The sequence below is a fragment of the Coregonus lavaretus genome (genome assembly GCF_964263955.1).
Source record: "Coregonus lavaretus genome assembly, chromosome: 11".
Lineage (NCBI taxonomy): Eukaryota > Metazoa > Chordata > Actinopteri > Salmoniformes > Salmonidae > Coregonus > Coregonus lavaretus.
The window spans coordinates 53,391,608-53,413,591 of NC_139998.1; the positions used below are offsets into that span (position 1 = coordinate 53,391,608).

At 42.9% G+C, this 21,984-nt stretch overlaps 1 protein-coding gene across 6 annotated transcripts in view; it reads left to right on the forward strand.

The window, feature by feature from the left end:
- The first annotated feature begins 224 nt into the window (after nucleotides 1-224).
- The window catches only part of LOC311137688 (GRAM domain-containing protein 2B-like), a 30,152-nt gene continuing 8,392 nt past the window's right edge, over nucleotides 225-21,984 (forward strand). Inside the window, exon 1 of one of the 6 annotated variants that reach the window (XM_084172228.1) lies at nucleotides 225-449. In XM_084172228.1, coding sequence (XP_084028354.1) covers nucleotides 358-449 — 92 coding nt within the window. In that variant the 5' untranslated portion in view covers nucleotides 225-357. Of the gene's footprint in view, nucleotides 450-6,990; nucleotides 7,264-8,910; nucleotides 9,347-11,662; nucleotides 13,063-21,984 lie in introns of those variants that run through there. The other 5 variants (XM_084172232.1, XM_084172231.1, XM_084172229.1 and 2 more) reach the window with 5 other exon arrangements.

Below are 21,984 nucleotides of genomic sequence, written 5' to 3' on the forward strand. Positions count from 1 at the left end.
AAAATGTTGGGTCCAAATGCTTTCAAATTGTCGGTACAATCTCTGGGCCACACCCTCTCGTTTTAATAGCACAACGACGCAGTTTTCTGTCCCATAAAAGGCAATGGGTGGAGACGAGGAGAGAAGTACTGTGATCTGATTAGAGGATTAGTCTGACATGACAGGGTTTTTTTTAAAACTTGCCTCTCTCTCCCATTGGTCGATTGGCTTGGTCCAATTTAAACTAATTTAATATATCCTCATAGATTGAGTGGGAGAAAAAAAAAAAAAGAGGATGCTAGACAAATCCAAAGAAGAGTCGGCGTGTAACATCTTTGGTGGAGCTGCGTTTCGAGTCTAACACCGGTTGGAGGAAGAATGCTTGAAAACAAGACAGATCGATTGAAAACCTTCCTGAGGAAGATAGATGAAAAGGCAATTGTCAGAATCAAGCACTTCATGAAAGAAAGGTAAGGATAGCTAGCTAAGTAACTGTTCTACAAAAACCGCTAGCCCAGCTTTAGCGCTCTGTACCAATGGGTGGATGTGCTAACAAACAGATGCTAGCTGGCAATCCGCTTCTTAAAAGGAACTAGTTAGCTAATCTCAACGTTTAGAAGTCAATATAACGTAACTAGCTAATTGTGTCATTGCATTAAGCATGTGTACTGAATTGCTTTATATAGTTATTACTATTGTTGCGTGATTCGTTTATGTTCCTCAAGCGGTGCCTATACTATAGCCCTGTGCGATCTTGCGGGGATAACACGCTGGCATTTAACTTGCTTGTGATGAAGCTAAGCATTGCTAGGAAGCTAGTTAGTTACCTCCTATGTGACATAGCTAACGTTAGCTGTCTAAGTAAAGTTACTGAACACATTTTCAGTGGTAATCATATTTACTGTCTCACAAATAAATGCTTGTCAGCTGGTTGGAGTGTCTCTCAAAAAGGAACATTCATTGTGCAAGGCAATGTAAAATCGTGTAGTTTGATGCATAGAGTTTCCTGATTTAAAATGTGTTGGAGAAATATAGCTAGTGTTGGATGTTATGCTTTAATTAGGTCGCAATTGAATACTGTTTACACTCAGGGTGTCGATGATATGCTGGCCTAGCTAGCCGAACTCAAGGAAGTGAGTTTCTTTACATTCAAAACAGGCCCACAATATTGGCTTTTCACCAATATGTTAGCTGAAGTGGTATGTGTTGCGTTTTATGGAAACGGACAGCTTACATTGTTCTGTTATTGCCTCTTCCAATGCTCGGATTCTGGACAGTTCTAAATCTCATTGCCTCTCGCAGAGGAAAACACATTACCTCATCATCCTCCTGCTCCTCTATGTGGGTCAGAATGACACTACTATTTATTCATCCTGCTGATGGCAGGGATGATCCTGCTCTGAAAATAACCAGAGACTGCGTGGACCGATGTTACAGCAGGGGACACACACTGGAGACATACTGGGGCCGTGTTCTCTTTTCCATTGTGACTTACCCCCACACCAGTGTGTCGCCAGTGTTTTTATGTTAATGTCAGCTCTTGTGTTATTGTTTCCACGAGCAGTGTGACACTACAGACTTGTGGCTATCCGAATCAACAACCTCTGTGTCATTCAAGACAGTTGCTTTGTGACAAGGTGTTAAAGTTCAGTTAGCCATGATGTAAATGAAAGTTAAAGTAGCCAGGGTCTGGGCTTGGCCCCAATTAAGGGCAGGTCAGCCGGAGCCATGAGACACGGTTGCCGGTCCGTGTAAGTATAAACAGAAAAGTCTGAGTCTTTTGGGTAAAACACCAGGGTAAATAATCACTGGAAACGCATAATTTTTTAGTCCCCATGGGTCAACCACAAGTGGTCTTTCCCTTTATATGATGGCTGTAGCATATCCCCGTTTAAGCCCCATACAATAGGAATCCTGTCACAGTTTCCCCCCTCAGTCCCCTGGAAAACAAGAACCCCTATTATCCCTGACCCTCTAGGTTATCTCTTTCGCTGTTAATGGGCTATGGTATGTGAAAGTGACATTGATGTGGGTAATCTGTCAGGTCCTTGAGTGAACAGTGATAACACTGCGTACTTGTCTAAGGGAGGAAACTTAGTTTAGAAATTCAAATAGTCCTTCATTGACACTGGGAATAGACAGGGAGGAGCTGCAGTCCAGGGGAGAATCTCAATTGGATTTCCTTGATTCCTCTGGTCCTCTCACCTCCCTCTCAAAACCCATTGGCTGAGAAGGTCTGAGGTCCTGCACCTCTGACCTTCTCATCCAATGGGTTTTGAGTAGGAGGCAAGGAGAGAAGACATGACATGAGCAATCAAGGAAATGCAATTGAAATTCTCCCCAGGCGTCCATTTGGCTCCTTGAAGATGCTTTCAGGAAGGAGCTTTTTATTTTATTTAACCCTTATTTTACCAGGTAGGTTGACTGAGAACACATTCTCATTTACAGCAAAGACCTGGGGAATAGTTACAGGGGAGAGGAAGGGGGATGAATGAGCCAATTGGAAGCTGGGGGTGATTTGGTGGCTCACATCCAGGGGGCAGGGAAGGTTTACATTATCAGACTAAGGGCACTTAACTAAAACTTGTAAATATTATTATCTAAGGCTAGGCCTAACTCTTGAGGTTTTGATATACTCATTTTTGTACCTACATGGTGTGAGAGCCAGCTGTGAGTTTCCTGCCTGGTGTTGTGACGATCATGAGGCTCTGCTAGAAGAATTGCCTTCTGTCTCCGTCGGCTGAACATGGAGGTGGCGAGAGCCCCGCATGCATGGGCCGCATGACACTCACAAACACGCACTCTGTTCTGCCGGCCCTGGGCCTGGCGAGGCGCCACAAGCCGCACGTTGTTGTTTGGCTCCAGCCTTTGGCACCCTGTCTTGTCCTCCTGGACCAGTCTGCTGCAGAGCAAAGCGGCACTCTCACTGGCCTCAGTCCACACCACTTGAGTGGCTGACTGTTTTGCTCTTGCCCAATACTGGGATTTAAAGTGGATTTGGTATATTCACTTGAATTGTTACAAGGATGTTCGCTTTAGTCTTGAAATATTTGATTCCCATTTTCGATTTTGATTTGAACTGTGCTGTTTGCCGTTGTGGCACTCAGATTAGGCTGAACAAAAATGGTTTTGGATTGTTCTGTTAACCTTAGTTATTTGTACAAAATATTGATGTATGATTAGGCCATGTGTGAAAGCTTTGGAATTTGTACTTTCCCGTGCTTTTAATCAGAGCACTGAAAATCATTTATTTTATTAAGTTCAGGAGAGCCCGTCTTGTCATCTGGTGTTTGCGTTTGGCTGCACCCAATATGATTGGATGATAGAAAATCAGCAGTTCACTGGACTGGACAATTTTTGCTGTTGTCCACTAGATCAGCGGTTCCTAACCTTTTCCGTTCCATGGATTCGCCGAGTCGTGGGACAACTTTTGCTACTCTGAAATGCCTCCCCACCTCTCCCCCCTGATGTGGTAAAACGAGGAACCCATCTAGCCTGCCCTTTAGTTTATGCAATGCAGCTGCTTTCGCGGACTTGAGATGATATCGTACACCACCTCAATGAGGAGACCGTGTACTACCAGCTCCATAACACGGTTCCCATCCGCACATAGTCTGTACAAACTGATATAAATAGATTTGTTTTTATGCCCCCCACAGCTCTAAAGCCGCTCCTATCGGGAGGCTGGGTGTTTTGTTTGATACCCAGAAGTGTGTTTTAGGTTAGAGCCCTACCCATGCCTGCGACATTCAGACCCTACCCAGGCCCGATTTGCTTCTTTCAAATTTAAGGCCCGGCCCTGCCCAAAATCTGAAATAACTTCCTCTGTGAGGATAAATGAATTAGCGGCTCCTCTGTCTCACCCGCTCTGCATGCGCTCTGCTCATGGCGTTCTGAGTCTGGTATCCATAGCAACGGCTCCACTTTGGCTGCTCTCCTCAATGAAGAGACATGAGAGAGCAGTTAGCTGTTAGCTACTTTTCGTCACTCAACTCTGACAAATCTCAAGGAACACTATTATTTTCTGTGAAATAATCTCTCCTGTTTTTATATTTGACGAGGTTGAAGCATTTGACTCCATGTTATGATCTTAGTCAGTTATGATTTGCAGCGGAGCACGCGCAAATGGCTCAGCTTCAAAATGTTAGTGATCAGTTTAGTGATAGCCGAGCCCTGCCCGCACCGTACCCTAGTTATTGGTGAGAAAATAGGCGATACCCGGCCCTAACCTGATGTATAATGGCGGGGAATGGCAATGGCAAGCGCTGTTTTGCGATAAGCCCTCACGCCTCCGCGTGTGACCATAGCAGCCAATATAAATCATACCAAGCGATTTTTTAAAAACTGAAGCGGACAAATGATGTGGATAGGGAGGAAGGTACTGTTGGTCCAAGCTCGTACGATGTGTGCACAGGTATGCCGACTTGGCCTAATGTACTAGACAGTGTTGTTTCAGCAGAGACGTGGTCAGTCGCCCCCTTGCCTACTTGGCAGCCTTTAAAGTACAGAGTTGACCAGATGTTTAAACCGTATTTTAGTTGTCTCGTTGCCAAAGCAAACAATTGGCCTTTTGCCATGCAAGTGAAGTCCTTTTCATTTCAAATGTCATTGAATTGACCTGGTCAGCAATGGGGCCTGATGAGGAAGAGCTCATCAGCTGATAGGCCAATCTGCTTCTTGTTTTCCACCAACAAGTCTTGATAACTCTCTTCATCATGCTAAAATGTCATTCCACCTAATTACCCTGAATTACCCTGAAGAGATGTAAACTACACACATGCTAGAAAGTAACCCTTTGCATTTTACTCTTTCACAGTCCTCTCAGTAAAGGCCTGTTATAGGAGTCTATTTTAAGTGGTCCTCTGTAGCTCAGTTGGTAGAGCATGGCGCTTGCAACGTTAGGATAGTGGGTTTGATTACCGGGACCACCCTTATGTAAAATGTATGCACGCATGACTAAGTCGCTTTGGATAAAAGCATCTGATAAATGTCATATGTATGTGTGTGTGGATTTACTGTAAAGGGCTAATTTTAAGACTGCTGTCCATTATGTTGTGGAATCTGTCTGTCCGGGAGGTGCTAAGCAGTCTTGGGTCAGACTGACGGTTAAAGGGAAAGTGAGAGATGTAGGCCCTTTTTTTTTTTCTACTTAGGCCGGACAAAGTTGAATTACTGTTTAACGGATGCCCAGCCTTACTTTTCTCCACACCCCACAAAAAAAAAAAAAAAAAATACATCTGATGTGGGGGGGGGGGGGGAATATATGCGGTGCTTTGTTTATAATGCAGTCTTTTCTCCCTTGAGGCTTTCCCAAGTTAATGCGCAAGAGACCAAACAGCCTTGGATCACGCGCTCAGATCATGTTCGAAACACACACGCTCGCACCTGCAGGCAACGTGCAGATGTTTCATTTCTCTCTCATGCGGTCATGGCTGAAGCCAGCGCAAATTCCTACTATTTATGTGGCCAGGTTGAACGTGGGACATCCCTCATTATAAACACAGTCAGTTATATTCATGGTTAATGCACCATTTTCAGCTCTATTAGAAGCAATTACATAGACGAAACAACGTCATTGAACCAATTGACTGGCCAGAGATCAGGGCATTCATCAGCAAAGACTCAGTGCAAGCTGATATTATTTTGGGCAACCAAAAATTGAAGTCAAAATGATTTATGAAATCGAAGTGCTGTATGGTGATTTGCGATTCATAATTGACATTTTACCGGTACTACCAGAAGTAGTAGGCCAACCGATAACGCCAAGACGGAATGCGTTTGAAGTGATGATGCGCCGCCGAAAACAGCTAGCATGTCTAGCAAAGTACATCGCCAGTGGCACGCGCACACTTCGTGCAGATCAGCGAAACCACAATGATGTGATCGACTGTCTCCAAGGTGGGGGGCTTTTCGTGGCATCCAGACGAGACAATCGAAGGAGAATGCGGTGAGCGAAGTGAAATGAAATGTTTCTCCTATTCTTCATGTCCATATAGCCTGGACATTCGTTACCAGATTATCAAAAGCACTCTGATGTACGGACCCCCATCTAGAGAAGTTGAAAGAGAGAGGCTTAGCCATACCAGACAGGCCTCTGATCCTACAACAGATACCAGGAAACACGACACAAGGCACCAACACTACGTCAAGATCAGCTTCGGGATCATTGCAGTCAGCTCTCTATCTCAGTATCCCAGCCCTGGGCACACCGGAATCACTTCACAGGTATTTTAATGAATGTCTTGTGTCATTTTTCTATATCAGTTAAGTTTGTGGCTCACTGCTAGTCCTTGTAGATTCATGTCAAACATACTGTGTCTAATATTGTAAAATGTCACCATTTTATTCAGGAAATTTTAAAACGTTTTAAACCTCTCAACTGAAACTGCCTGTATTGCTTGTTCACGTTAGATCTCAGAGAAGATGTGGTGTGTCTAACATAGTCCATAGTAGCTTATGCATCCCACTTGAAGAAGGTGAATCAAGCAAGATGTCACAATACATGGTACAGATCAAGAAAGGGTAGAAGAAGATCCATGCTGGTACTGCTTAATGAATCCTCCACGCTTGCCAGAAGAACCGTTTAAGAAATTTAAGGTTTGTGCCTGATCCAGCATTGACAGCAGACAGACGTGAGTACCAGAAATGTGATAATCTGTTCAGCTTGGACACCATTGACAAGGATTGGCCTTCTCTGACACCAAATCTAGAACATGTAGAGAGGAGTGCTGCCATGGTCAGTGCAAAGGTGAGAGCGACCATCAACTGTGTTGAATGTGAGAAACCAAGGTGCTTGTATGCCAAAAGCAAGCTGTCCTAAAGAACAACAGAAAGCAGTCCAACGCATTCTGGATGAGAACATTTTTACATGTGGTTCAGAATTAGGAATAAAGAAACTTTCACAAGTTATACTTCCCATTGTTTTATTTCTCATGGTTATAACAACATTGTAACATCTGCATTCTTTTTAAGAAAAATAGTGTAGGTTTTCGAATAATACAACTCTTGCACTAGGACAATGTGGTAAAGTACTGTTATTCCTTATCCACGTATTTCTTTTTTTATCGCTCGCCTCACTTTTCTGGGGGGAAAATCCGTTAAACAGTGAATCAATTTTGTCTGGCCTTACCCAGAGTCCGATAACTCATGGATACAATTTATGTCTCTGTGTGCATTTTTCAAGGTCTTTTCTGGACCGATTTGCTAACTAGCATTGGCGCAATGACTGGAAGTCTCTGGGATCAGCTAGCGTTAGTGCAGACTGGAAGTCTCTGGGATGAGTTGGTAAGTCATAGCCATGGCCCACAGCCTCAATCCAAAGTGGCTACCTCTCCTTGTGTCCTCCTGAAAACACAGCTGCCGTATGGGCGACGCCAATGTGTTTTTTTTCTTTCCCCCACCAACGTTACAGTTGTGACCCCAAAAATGCATTCAACCTGAAGGCCTACTCAAATTGGATGAACATATGGACTGAATTTGAACTCATGCCTCTGAAAGGTGTCCTTTTTAACCTCTACGGGATCGGTGTCCCATATACGGGACGGTTGAGCTAACGTTCGCTAATGTGATTAGCATGACTGTTGTAAGTAACAACTTTCCAGGACATAGACATGTCTTATATGGGCAGAAAGCTTAAATTCTTGTTAATGTAACTGCACTGTCCAATTTACAGTAGCTATTACAGTGAAAAAATACCATGCTATTGTTTGAGGAGAGTGCACAACAACAAAAACTAATCACGGCAACTGGTTTGATGTATTCACCTCTGAAGGTAAATAATGCACTTACATTCAGTAATCTTGCTCTGATTTGTCATCCTAAGGGTCCCAGAGATAAAATGTAGCATAGTTTTGTTTGATCAAATCCATTTTTATATTCAAATGTAGGAACTGGGTTCTACAGTTTGAACCCCTGCTGTCTCTGGCTCCACACCCACCCCGCCCGGCCATCTAGATGTGTGAAAGTTAGTGTATAAGCTAATGATCCATCATGTATGACTTTCTTGGGAGTGTGTAAACTTACATTTTGTATTACCATATAATTTTTGTATGTTCTCTATAGTTATGTATCAATTGACCAATTCGGCACATTTGGGCAGACTTTATACAAAATAGTCCAGTATTGCAATGCTTCACTGGATCAATCTGAAACTTTGCACCCACTGCTGCCAGCTAGTGGCCAAAATGTAAATTGCAATATTATATTGTGACCTTTCTCTTGCATTTTCAAAGACTATGGGGAAAAAAAATAGCAAACGCATGTTTTTTTGTTTGTATTATCTTTTACCAGATCAATTGTGTTATAGTCTCGTACATTAATTTCAAATTTCCACAAAATTCAAAGTGTTTCCTTTCAAATGGTATCAAGAATATTCATATCCTTGCTTCAGGTCCTGAGCTACAGGCAGTTAGATTTGGGTATGTCATTTTAGGTGAAAATTGAAAAAGAGGGTCCAATCCTTAAGAGGTTAACAGGCACCATTGTCCATGTGTATTTTGATTCCCTTACCTTGCTCATTGTACTGGTTGCTTTGAGCACCATCCCTTGAGTCATTTTGAATTTGACTGCTGTTCAGTGACGCACAGTGTCATTTGAAGCCATTTCATGCTGTGGCGAGCCTAGAGGCTGGTGGTGTTCCTGGGGCGAGCCTAGAGGCTGGTGGTGTTCCTGGGGCGAGCCTAGAGGCTGGTGGTGTTCCTGGGGCGAGCCTAGAGGCTGGTGGTGTTCCTGGGGCGAGCCTAGAGGCTGGTGGTGTTCCTGGGGCGAGCCTAGAGGCTGGTGGTGTTCCTGGGGCGAGCCTAGAGGCTGGTGGTGTTCCTGGGGCGAGGCTGGTGGTGTTCCTGGGGCGAACCTAGAGGCTGGTGGTGTTCCTGGGGCGAGCCTAGAGGCTGGTGGTGTTCCTGGGGCGAGCCTAGAGGCTGGTGTTATTTCCCCACCTCCCACTCTTCCCTTCCCAATGTCAGCTGTTTCCAAGGTAACTCCAGCTGACACAATCTCAGAGCGGGACAGTGTGGTTTGGAACCCAGCCCTCTTGTTTTTTTTTTTATCCCCCACACTCTCCCTCTCTCTGTGCGTGCTGCTACTCTTTCAACCCTTCCGTGTTGTTTTGAAATGCAGCCGTAAAAGAGAAAGACCTTTACACCCTTTTGACTGCCTCAGCTGCTGCCGGGTCCAGACCGAAGGGCAAAAAGCTCTCCTTTTCTCACACGCTGCTTGTGCTCGGACCAGTGGGCGCTCTCTCTCTCTCTCTCTGTAGCAACAGAAGAAGAGTTGGTTTAGGACAAGCTTGGCTGGTCATGGAGAGAGGAAACAGCCAGTGGTACGACCAGGATGCTGCAGACCGTCGTCGTGCAGGGGACGGGGCGAGGTAGGGCATTTACTTGAGTATGACATTTCTCCCTCTGTCGACTGTGGATTTAGCCACACGGCTTCCTTGACTCCAACCAGCGGTGCGTTCAGCAGGACGCGACGTTATGGAAAGTTCAGATAGAAATAGGCTATGTAGAACAAACATGCCTCTGATTTGTAGAATAAGGAATCACATCAGCTCTAGTCATTGCATTTCTATCTGCAACATTCAACAACGTTTGGTTGCTGAATGTGGCCCAGGATTAGTCATGGCCTCCATGTCTAACTCCATTACCAGAGGGAGTGGAACCATCTCCAGATCATGGCCTATTGGCCTTGAGTCTTCCTGGTTCATACAGCTATACATCTATTAATAGGGTTGGCTACACTTCCAGGATTACACGCTAGTTTACTTGCTAGCTAGTTACCTTGGAGGTTGTCATCTGGGCGGTGTGCTGCAGCTAAACATATATATATATAAGGGGGGAAACGCTGTTGCATGACAATGTGAATTACTTTAGTGGACTACAATTTCCCTTATACAACTTCTAGCATGCAACAAATCGGTTGCTTGACTTTGTGTTAATCCCTTGCATTTCATTGGCTGTTGCATTTCGAAAAATTGTATTCTGTGATTTGGGCCTCACTTGCTCCATGTCACGTTTGGCTGCAGTACAGTGGATTCATTGAGACACTCCAGAATTCTCGTCTCAAACCTGGCAGACAGGCAGCAAACCTCTCTCTCTTTTTTGGAAGGCCTCCACAACAAACAGTGTAGTCAGCAGTCCTGTATGACTGGCTGCCAGCCAACGCTCAAAAAGCACATGCTACAAAATGTGTTACGTGGCAGGGCCTGGGAGTTCAACCGTCACCATCTAAGCATACACATTCCGTACCACAGACAGGACCTGTTCGATCAGATTCTATTGGCTTCCTCCTTTTCATGATCGGAAAAACACAATGACAGGCATGATCTAATTGTCAGAGATTCTTCAATGAGGTGGAAAGGTTGAAATGTATGTTTTTACAGTAATGGCTATACATAACATGCTCTATACCAGGGATCATCAACTAGATTGAGCCGCTGGCTATTTTATTTTCTTGAGCAGATGGTCGGGGAGCCCAAACAAATATATTTGACTAAAACATAATCACTTCAAACCTTGCTTACATTTGTATACGATCACATGTCTATTATACGTGAGAATAATTGAACAGATTTCCAAAAATTCACTTGGAGCTGATTTCCTAGTGTTTTTAGTCTTATGTTCAAGAATGAAAATTCAACACTGTGCTGCTAGTTGGGGAACCCTGCTCTATATTTTATAACTAGATTATCGGCAGCCTAAAGGGAAACCATAAAGCGTTTTAACCTGTGCTCCTGGAACAGGGAAAGGCGTTTAACTATTGGGAAGTTGTGCAGGTTATTGTTTGCCAACTAGGTGATTTGTCAGCCGGTGACGTAGCTGTCACAGGTTGTGTGATGTAAGTAGTTTTCCAGTCAACTCATTGTTTTATTGCCCATGACTTTTTTTTATTTTTATATATACAACATCTGATATAGCCTAGGCCTAATGACTTTTGAAAACACTGTGTGCCTGTGGTATAATTGGAAGTTCATACATTTAGTGAGTGGCATATTGGCAATTGGTGACCGCTCATGTAGCTAAGCCTAAGGATATATGTCCTGAAGGAACCAATGCAGGTAAAGTCTAGAGTAGACGGTGGTATATAGACAATGCTGGTATGCTGTGTCTGTCACCAACGGTTCTTTTTTGATACCGGTTTTCTAAACAGGACTCACTTGGCAGGAATAAGAGTTGCGTGTGTATCAAGCGTGGGCGGCCGTCGAACATATTTTATTAAATCCCTTTTCCAGGAAATGACATCTAGTGTAATGGGAGGGGTGGTCGATGAGAGTAAACCCATCAGACCAATTATTTTGAATGGTCAACTCTTGAACTATTGCTCAACATATTTATTTCCTCTTAATTGTGTGTACATTACTGTATTTATACTCGGCATGTTGTTTTTCAACAGGAAAAGTTCCAAAATAGCTGGAGTGTGTCTTTTTACAAAGAACAGTGGAGGGTAAACATTGAGTCAGTCGTTCACCTCGAGTCTGTTCTTCTGCCCAAACTTCTCTATGGACAGCTACTAGTGAGTCTGACTGGTGTTCTCTTTTTGAGAACTTTTGAATGAGTATATTCATGTGCTACACATCACGTGGTACTGTACTGTACTGTAGTAGACCCATAGCCTAGGGGGAGTAGGGAGTTGAAGCTCCACACTCGCTAGTCAAAGAGAAGGGCTTGATGAGGTGCTTTTGAGCAGCTCTCTGACATCACCACACACTTGAGGCCTTCGTGGACCCCTTCCGAAATTGACCTGGGGCTTTCCCACCCGGTCCCGATATGCATAAATTAATTTTCAAAATATAGAGACCCGTTTCAAACGGACCCGAGGACAACTAGACCCGTTCCGTATAGAACTGGTTGGATCCAGGTCTGATCCGAGTGAGAGAAGTCCATTTTTAAGCTACTTTATTAATCGGAGCTGATAAAGCGTGAGGGAGAGGTAGAGAGAGGTGATGCTTTAGCAGGGGCCATGCTATGTGTGTAGGCTACTGTGAGTGACACAAACCGGGAGAAGGGAGATATAGACGAGGGACAACCACCAACCAAGCAGACCCTCTATAGTAGACTAATAGCTGCCATAGCTAGGTTATTTATCACCAATATGATTACGTAGTAAGTCTTGACAGCATCAAACCAGGAGAAGCTAGCTAGGCTAATCGAGGTATGCACTTTCTCGTCTTACACAGTTACAAACAACAACCCATTTTTAATTCCATCTTCCATTGATTTAGATATCTCCTAACTTTTGCCCCACACGGGTGCTCTATGACTGCAGCTTATTGCTGCTTTGACTTCTGATTGGCCAACGACAAACTACACGCACCTTTCTCATGAAAAGCAAGCGCAGCCGCATAAACTATTACATTTCTCGCTCTACTGCAGCAGTAGTGTTTGGATCTGTACCAGTCCTTCCGGACAAGTCCGTTAAAATTACACATACCCGAGAACCGTGACAATCAGATCTGACCCAGATCCGTGACATTATTAAGATTTCTTGATCCGGACCTGCTCGGGTCTGGTTCGAGTCTCTGGTATTCGGGTACAGGTGGATCCGTAAAGACCTCTCACACACCTCCCTATGGTTTCTCATACTTTCCCTGAACTGGATGTTTTCAAGCTAAACAAGATCCACAGGCTAGCCTATATAAAAAGGATCCATAGGTCATTCATTTCCACTCTGAGCTAGTGGAACCTTTTTTTAAAGTACGGGAAGGGCTTGTTTTACATGTCCCCACCTGTGCATTACGCCACTAAGAGCAGGAGGCGTGGGCCCTTAGGCTGACGTCACCCACTGCGAAGTGTCACACCATTTTCAACACAAAGCCACTTCCTTTAGGTAATAGAAAAAATGCTTTCACTTGAAGGAGGTGGCCAGACTGAACTGGTTCAGAAGTCACTCAGAAAAACCATTCCATCATAGCAGGAAGACTTTTTTATTTTCTTTTACCATTGTTTTAGTTGTGTGTGTTGTTTTTGACTGACGGCAAATTATGGATTGAAGTCCGTGGATCTACAGTGCGTTTCTATTCTGATAAGGAGGTCTTGCTATGAATAGGTATATGAGTTTTCGGTCATCTGGGAGACTGCGTCTGAACGGGTAAGACTTTAGACGGCAGTTTGTGCTAATTTGGTTGTAAAATACTCTTCAGGCAAATTATTTGGACTGCTGCATAGACATTCACGTTTCAGATTGAGACCTGTTTTGTCATGTTGCGTAGAGCTTTGTCTAGTGTGTTGTAGCCTAAATTCATTCATTTCAATTTTATGTTCCATTTCTGTCCTGTGAAAAGAATATCAACTCTGTCTATGATATACTTTTGTATCTCCTTCATTGGATTAGACTTGAGCTAGCGTACATTTTGAAATTGAATTGATTGGAGATGTTTACTGCACTCATATGGCCTATATGGGTGATTTTCACAACTGGCACTTGACAAAAAGTTGACAAAGAAATATATATAATTCCTTTTGGGTCACTAAGATTAGGATCTGTATTTGTCTATTTAATAATGTTTATTGATTAGATATTAGGCATTTTACCACAATTTCCACAACTACCAACGCAAAAGTTTTCATTCTCATATTTTACATTGCTCACCTAATGAAAAGACTGAAAACTAATAGATTTAAAATTAAATTATTAATGTAGTTATTACCATAAGGTTTTGCATTTAGGCCAAAAATGTTATTCCTTTTGGCGTGTTTTCTTGCAATATAACTTTAGTGCCTTGTTGCATACAGGATGCGTGTTTTAGAATATTAGTATTCTTTGTTCTTCTTTTCACGCTGTCATTTAGGTCATTATTGTGGAGAAACTACAATTTGTTCCATCTTCAGTTTTCTCACGTCACAGCCAATGAACTCTGTAGCTGTTTTAAAATGACTAATGACCTTATGGTGACATCTCTGAGCAATTTCCTTCCTGTCCTGCAGAACAGTTCAGAAGACTGTCTGGGTGGGTTAATAAATCATCCACAGCTTGACCATGCTTAGAGATATTCAATGTCTGATTTTTGTTATACTTACAAATCACTGCCCTTCTTTGAGGCTTTTGAAAAGCTTCCTGGTCTTTTGTAGTTGAATCTGTGCTTCAATACTTGACTGAGGGACCGTATGTATGTGTGTGTGTGTGTGTGTGTGTGTGTGTGTGTACTCATTAAAAATCATGTTAACCCCTATTATTTCACACAGTGATTCCATGTAACTTATTATGTGATTTGTTAAACCACATTTTACTCCTCAACTAATTTAGGCTTGCCTAAACGAAGGATGTGAATACTTATGCAATTACTATTTTAGTTAATTTTTATTAATTTGTAAACATTAAATCCATTTCAATCCCACTTCGTAACGCAACAAAATGTGAAAAAAATCCAAAGGAGGTGAATACTTATGGTACCCACTGTACATGGTGTTCATACAGTGAATACTTGATACCCACTGTAAATGGGGTTTATACAGTGAATACTTGATACCCACTGTAAATGGGGTTTATACACCCATATTTCTTGACAACCCCTACTTTATCAAATAACAGATTTTTTTTAAACAAAAACTCTAAAGAAAATTGTATTTATTAGGGATCCCCATTAGCTGTTGCCAAGGCAGCAGCTACTCTTCCTGGGGACCAAACATATTAAAGCACTTACATTACATATAAAACAAAATATAACATTATTACACCACTACATATCTACAATACAAATGTTTTAATACCACCATACAACAATATGCATGTGTCTGTACGTTTTTGTGTGTCTCTTCACAGTCCCCGTTGTTCCATAAGGTGTATTTTATGTATTTATTTTTAATCTGATTCTACTGCTTGCATCAGTTACCTGATGTGGAATAGAGCTCCATGTAGTCATGGCTCTATGTAGTACTGTGCGCCTCCCATAGTCTGTTCTGAAATTGGGGACTGTGAAGAGACCTCTGGTGGCATGTCTTGTGGGGTATGCATGGGTGTCGGAGCTGTGTGCTAGTATTTTAAACAGACAGCTCGGTACATTCAGCTTGTCAACACCTCTTACAAAAACAAGTAGTGATGAAGTCAATCTCTCTTCCACTTTGAGCCATGAGAGATTGACATGCCTGTCATTAATGTTAGCTCTCCGTGTACATTTAAGGGCCAGCCATGCTACCCTGTTCTGGACCCTCTTTGTGGCACCTGACCACACTACTGAACAGTAGTCTAGGCGTGACAAAACTAGGGCCTGTAGGACCTGCCTTGTTGATAGTGTTGTTAAGAAGGCAGATTTATGGACAGACTTCTCCCCATCTTAGTTACTGTTGAGCTAAACCACTTCTATGCTCGCTTCGAGGCAAGCAACACTGAAGCATGCATGAGAGCACCAGCTGTTCCGGATGACTATGTGATCACGCTCTCCGTAGCCGATGTGAGTAAGACTTTTAAGCAGGTCAACATTCACAAGGCCGCAGGGCCAGACGGATTACCAGGACGTGTACTCCGAGCATGTGCTGACCAACGGGCAAGTGTCTTCACTGACATTTTCAACATGTCCCTGACTGAGTCTGTAATACCAACATGTTTCAAGCAGACCACCATAGTCCCCGTGCCCAAGGACTCTAAGATAACCTGCCTAAATGACTACCGACCCGTAGCACTGACGTCTGTAGCCATGAAGTGCTTTGAAAGGCTGGTCATGGCTCACATCAACATCATTATCCCAGAAACCCTAGACCCACTCCAATTTGCATACCGCCCCAACAGATCCACAGATGATGCAATCTCTATTGCACTCCACACTGCCCTTTCCCACCTGGACAAGAGGAACACCTACGTGAGAATGCTATTCATTGACTACAGCTCAGCATTCAACACCATAGTGCCCTCTAAGCTCATCACTAAGCTAAGGATCCTGGGACTAAACACCTCCCTCTGCAACTGGATCCTGGACTTCCTGATGGGCCGCCCCCAGGTGGTAAGGGTAGGTAACAACACATCTGCCACACTGATCCTCAACACGGGGGCCCCTCAGGGGTGCGTGCTCAGTCCCTTCCTGTACTCTCTGTTCACCCATGACTGCATGGCCAGGCACGACTCCAACACCATCATTAAGTTTGCCGACGACACAACAGTGGTAGGCCTGATCACCGACAACGATGAGACAGCCTATAGGGAGGAGGTCAGAGACCTGGCCGTGTGGTGCCAGGACAACAACCTCTCCCTCAACATGACCAAGACAAAGGAGATGATTGTGGACTACAGGAAAAAAAAGAGGACTGAGCACGCCCCCATTCTCATCGACGGGGCTGTAGTGGAACAGGTTGAGAGCTTCAAGTTCCTTGGTGTCCACATCACCAACGAACTATCATGGTCCAAACACACCAAGACAGTTGTGAAGAGGGCACGACAAAGCCTATTCCCCCTCAGGAGACTGAAAAGATTTGGCATGGGTCATCAGATTCCTCAAAAAATTATACAGCTGCACCATCGAGAGCATCCTGACTGGTTGCATCACCGCCTGGTATGGCAACTGCTTGGCCTCCGACCGCAAGGCACTACAGAGGGTAGTGCGTACGGCCCAGTACATCACTGGGGCCAAGCTTCCTGCCATCCAGGACCTCTATACCAGGCGGTGTCAGAGGAAGGCCCTCAAAATTGTCAAAGGCTCCAGCCACCCTAGTCATAGACTGTTCTCCCTGCTACCGCACGGCAAGCGGTACCGGAGTGCCAAGTCTAGGTCCAAAAGACTTCTCAACAGCTTCTACCCCCAAGCCATAAGACTCCTGAACAGCTAATCATGGCTACCCGGACTATTTGCACTGCCCCCCCACCCCATCCTTTTTACGCTGCTGCTACTCTGTTAATTATTTATGCATAGTCACTTTAACTCTACCCACATGTACATATTACTTCAACTATCTCAACTAGCCGGTGCCCCCGCACATTGACTCTGCACCGGTACCCCCCTGTATATATAGCCTCCCTACTGTTATTTTATTTTACTTCTGCTCTTTTTTTCTCAACACTTTTTTAGTTGTTTTATTTTTACTTTTTTTGTTAAAAATAAATGCACTGTTGGTTAAGGGCTGTAAGTAAGCATTTCACTGTAATGTCTGCACCTGTTGTATTCGGCGCATGTGACCAATATAATTTGATTTGATTTGTTGTATCAAAATGTTTTGACCATGACAGTTTACAATCCATGTTTGCTCCAAGCAGTTTAGTCACCTCAACTTGCTCAATTTCCACATTATTCACTACGAGATGTAGTTGAGGTTTAGGGTTTAGTGAATGATTTGTCCCAAATACAATGCTTTTAGTTTTGGAAATATTTAGGACTAACTTATTTTTTGCTACCCATCCCGAAACTAACTGCAGCTCTTTAAGTGTTGCAGTTATTTCAGTTGCTGTAGTAGCTGACGTGTATAGTGTTGAGTCATCTGCATACATACACACTGGCTTTACTCAAAGCATGTCGTTAGTAATGATGGGAAAAAAGTAAGGGGCCTAGACAGCTACCCTGGGGAATTCCTGATTCTACCTGGATTATGTTGGAAAGGCTTCCATTAAAGAACACCCTCTGTGTTCTGTTAGACAAATAACTCTTTATCCACAATATAGCGGGGGCTGTAAAGCCATAACACATACGTTTTTCCAGCAGCAGACTATGATCGATAATGTCAAAAGTTGCACTGAAGTCTAACAAGACAGCCCCCACAATAATCATCATCAATTTATCTCAGCCAATCATCAGTCATTTGTGTAAGTGCTGTGCTTGTTGAATGTCCTTCCTTTATAAGCATGCTGAAAGTATGTCAGTTTGTTTACTGTGACATAGCATTGTCTCTGGTCAAACACCATTTTTTCCAGAAGTTTACTAAGGGTTGGTAACGGGCTGATTGGTCGACTATTTGAGCCAGTAAAGGGGGCTTTACTATTCTTCGGTAGTGGAATGACTTTAGCTTCCCTCCAGGCCTGAGGGCACACACTTTCTAATAGGCTTAAATTGAAGATGTGGCAAATAGGAGTGGCAATATCGTCCGCTATTATCCTCAGTAATTTTCCATCCAGATTGTCAGACCCCGGTGGCTTGTCATTGTTGATAGACAACAATTTTTTTCACCTTTTCCAAACTGATTTTACGGAATTCAAAAGTACAATTCTTGTCTTTCATAATTTGGTCAGATATACTTGGATGTGTAGTGTCAATGTTTGTTGCTGGCATGTCTATCCTAAGTTTGCTAATCTTGCCAATGAAAAAATTATTAAAGTAGTTGGCATTATCAGTTGGTTTTGTGATGAATGAGCCATCTGATTCAATGAATGATGGAGCTGAGTTGTCGTTTTTTTCCCCAAAATGTCATTTAAGGTGCTCTAAAGCTTTTACTATCATTCTTTATATCATTTATTTTTAGTTTAGTCACATGATTTCTTAATTTGCAGTACATTTGCCAATCAGTTGGGCTGCCAGACTTATTTGCCATACCTTTTGCCTCATCCCTATCAACCATAAACATTTTCAACTCCTCATCAATCCAAGGGGATTTAACAGTTTTTAGTGATTTTCTTAATGGGTGCATGCTTATTAGTAACTGCAATAAATGTGTCTGGTTGCTCCTCATTACACACCACAGACCAGCAAATATTATTTACTTCATCAACAAATGAATCACTACAAAACATATTGTATGACCTCTTATACACTATATTAGGCCCAGCCTTTGGAACTTTGGTTTTCCTAGATATGGCTACTATATTGTGATCACTACATCCTATTGATTTGGATACTGCTTTAAAGCACATTTCTGCAGCATTAGTAAAGATGTGCTCAATACATGTTGATTTAATTCCTGTGCTTTTTGTAAATACCCTGGTAGGTTGACTGACAACCTGAACCAGGTTGCAGGCACTGGTTACAGTTTGAAGTTTTTTCTTGAGTGGGCAGCTTGAGAGCCAGTCAATATTTAAATCACCCAGGAAATATACTTCTCTGTTGATATCACATACATTATCATGCATTTTCACAGATGTTATCCAGTTACTGACTGTTAGCACTTGGTGGTCTATAGTAGCTTCCCACCAGAATGGGCTTTAGGTGAGGCAGATGAACCTGTAGCCATATTACTTCAACAGTATTTAACATGAGATCGTCTCTAAGCTTTACAGGAATGTGGTTCTGAATATAGAACGCAACACCGCCCCTGTTGGCATTTGTCTTTTCGGTAGATGTTATAACCATGTATTGCTACCACTGTATCATCAAAGGTATTATCCAAGTGAGTTTCAGAGATAGTCAGAATATGAATATCATCTGTTACAAGCAAGTTATTGACTTCATAACAACAAATAATAACAAAGATAGCTAATAATGTAAGCATACTGTGTCCATAATAAGTATATAGGTTGTATGTTGGGAGCTTTTGGGAAGGAGCACAGTTAGAAAGATATGCCATATAGAAGCAAACCGGATGGACACCATGAAAATGATCGGAGAGGTTGAGAGTAGAAGAAGTTCAGGAGCAAAAAATAAAATATATATATATATATATAATAGAATTATTGTAAAATTAACTATGTCCATAAGGTGTAGATCAGGGGTGTCAAACTCATTTTAGCTCAGGGGCCACATGGAGGAAAATCTATTCCCAAGTGGGCCGGACCGGAAAAATCATGGTGTGTATATATAACTTAAAAACAACAACTTCAGATTGTTTTCTTTGTTTTAATACGATCAACATACAACATAAAGCTGGAGCCTGAGGACAGTGTGTCCAAAATAGTACAAGCACAACATCACTATTAATCATAAAACACCAAGTTATTTGAAAGTTCTGAGGACAAAGAACACACAAACACACAATGCCTCAGTGATTCACAGAAGTATATCACAGATCACAGAACTATATCAGGGTGTCATTTCTCAGGCAGAAATGTAGATAAAAATAATGAAATCCTGTTCCCCAAACAAGTGCAATAACCACAGTCAAGAATAGGTTAAATATACAAATAAAATCAATTAAAAACAATAGCACATCAACATAAAAACATCAACATAAATCTGAAAGCGTTGCTCAAACTCCCGTAACAGTCCCGTTATTTTATCTTTGAACCGCTTCATGTATGCCACATGTTGGGTCGCGCACACATTTTTCAGACAGGGGAAGTGAGCTGCATCACCACTGGCAAGTTGCGTCTCCCACAATGACAGCTTCAACTTGAAAGAACGTATGCTGTCATAATACTGCGTGACAACTTTGTTGCGCCCTTGCAGCTGTTTGTTCAAGTTATTCAGGTGCTCTGTAACATCCACCATAAATGCAAGGTCCTGCATCCATTCTGCGGAATGAAATTCTAACACTGGTTTGCCCTTTTCTTCCATGAACTGTTCAATTTCTTCTCGTAAATCAAAGAAACGCCTCAGCACAGCACCTCGGCTTAACCATCTTACCTCAGTGTGGTATGGCAGGCCATAGATGTGGTCTTTCTCTCTGAGAAGGCTGTCAAACTGACGGTGATTCAGGCTTCTGGATCGGATGAAATTAACAGTTTGGATGACCACCTTCATGACGTTATCCATCTTTAATGACTTGCAACACAAAGCCTCCTGGTGCAAAATACAGTGAAAAGTCAAAAAATCACATCCTCCATTTGCAGATTGCACTTTCTCTCTGAACTTTGTCACAACGCCTGCTTTTTTTCCCGATCATTGAGGGCGCACCATCTGTAGCCAGGCTGACAGCGCGGGACCAGTCCACTCCGACCCTGTCCAGCGCGCCGACGAGTGCGGTAAAAATATCAGCTGCTGTCGTTGTATCTGTCATCGGCACCAACTCCACGAACTCCTCGGTGACGGTCAATGTGTCATCAACTCCGCGGATGAAAATGGCCAGTTGTGCAACATCTGTAATGTCCGTGCTTTCATCAATTGCAACCGAAAACGCAATAAATGACTTTACTTTTTGCTTCAACTGGCTGTCCAAATCCACTGAAAGATCGGAAATCCTGTCTGCAACTGTGTTTCTTGTCAGGCTGATATTTGCAAAAGCCTGCCGCTTTTCAGGGCACACAATCTCCGCTGCCTTCATCATGCATGTTTTTACAAATTCACCCTCACTAAATGGTTTTGAAGCCACTGCGATTTCATTAGCAATGAGGTAGCTAGCTTTCACTGCAGCGTCACTGATGTCTCGGCTGTGAGTAAACACAGACTGCTGTTTCTTCAGACCCGCCAACAGTTCATTCACCTTCTCTCATCTCCGCTGTCCTTGAAAGTTGTCATATTTGTCGGCATGAAGACTCACATAGTGGCGACGAAGGTTATATTCTTTCAGCACTGCAACATGCTCTGAACACACCAAACATACAGCTTTCCCATTCAATTCCGTGAATAAATAGGATGACCATTTTTCTTGGAACACTCTGCACTCTGCGTCCACTTTTCTCTTTTTTGACAGAGACATATTGGGGCAATGAGGGTGCCAAAGCACATAATGTTAAAAGTAGAAGCCGTAATAAATATCGCGGGCAAAACAAAGTAGCTCATTGGCTGCACGTGCTTGACCTACTTGCTCTGCCCCGGTATAAACAGTTTGCTTGCTTAACACAATTGCTATTGCGCCATCCAGTGGACGCAATTGGAACAGCAGTTTATTTTATAGAAAAAATGCAGCGCATTTTTATACTTTACAAAAAAAATATATATATATTTTTTTTCTTCTCAAAATCATCTCGCGGGCCGGATTAAACCCGTTTGCGGGCCTGATCCGGCCCGCGGGCCGTACATTTGACACCCCTGGTGTAGATAGTAAGTATAGACCGGAAGTAGAGGCCTGGGCATTGTTGTTCACTAATTTACTCCAAGTAGGGAAAGGATGGTGGGGTTGAAAAGTAATAAAGGGGAGTATATATAAAAAAAAAAAAAAAACATGGGGGGATTGGAAGTAATGCAGACAATTACATTGATAGAAGATACAATCTATCTGCAATATTAAGCTGATCCATTCCCCCCCCCCCCCAAAAAAAAAAAAAAGGTTATTGACTTCATGGACCTTG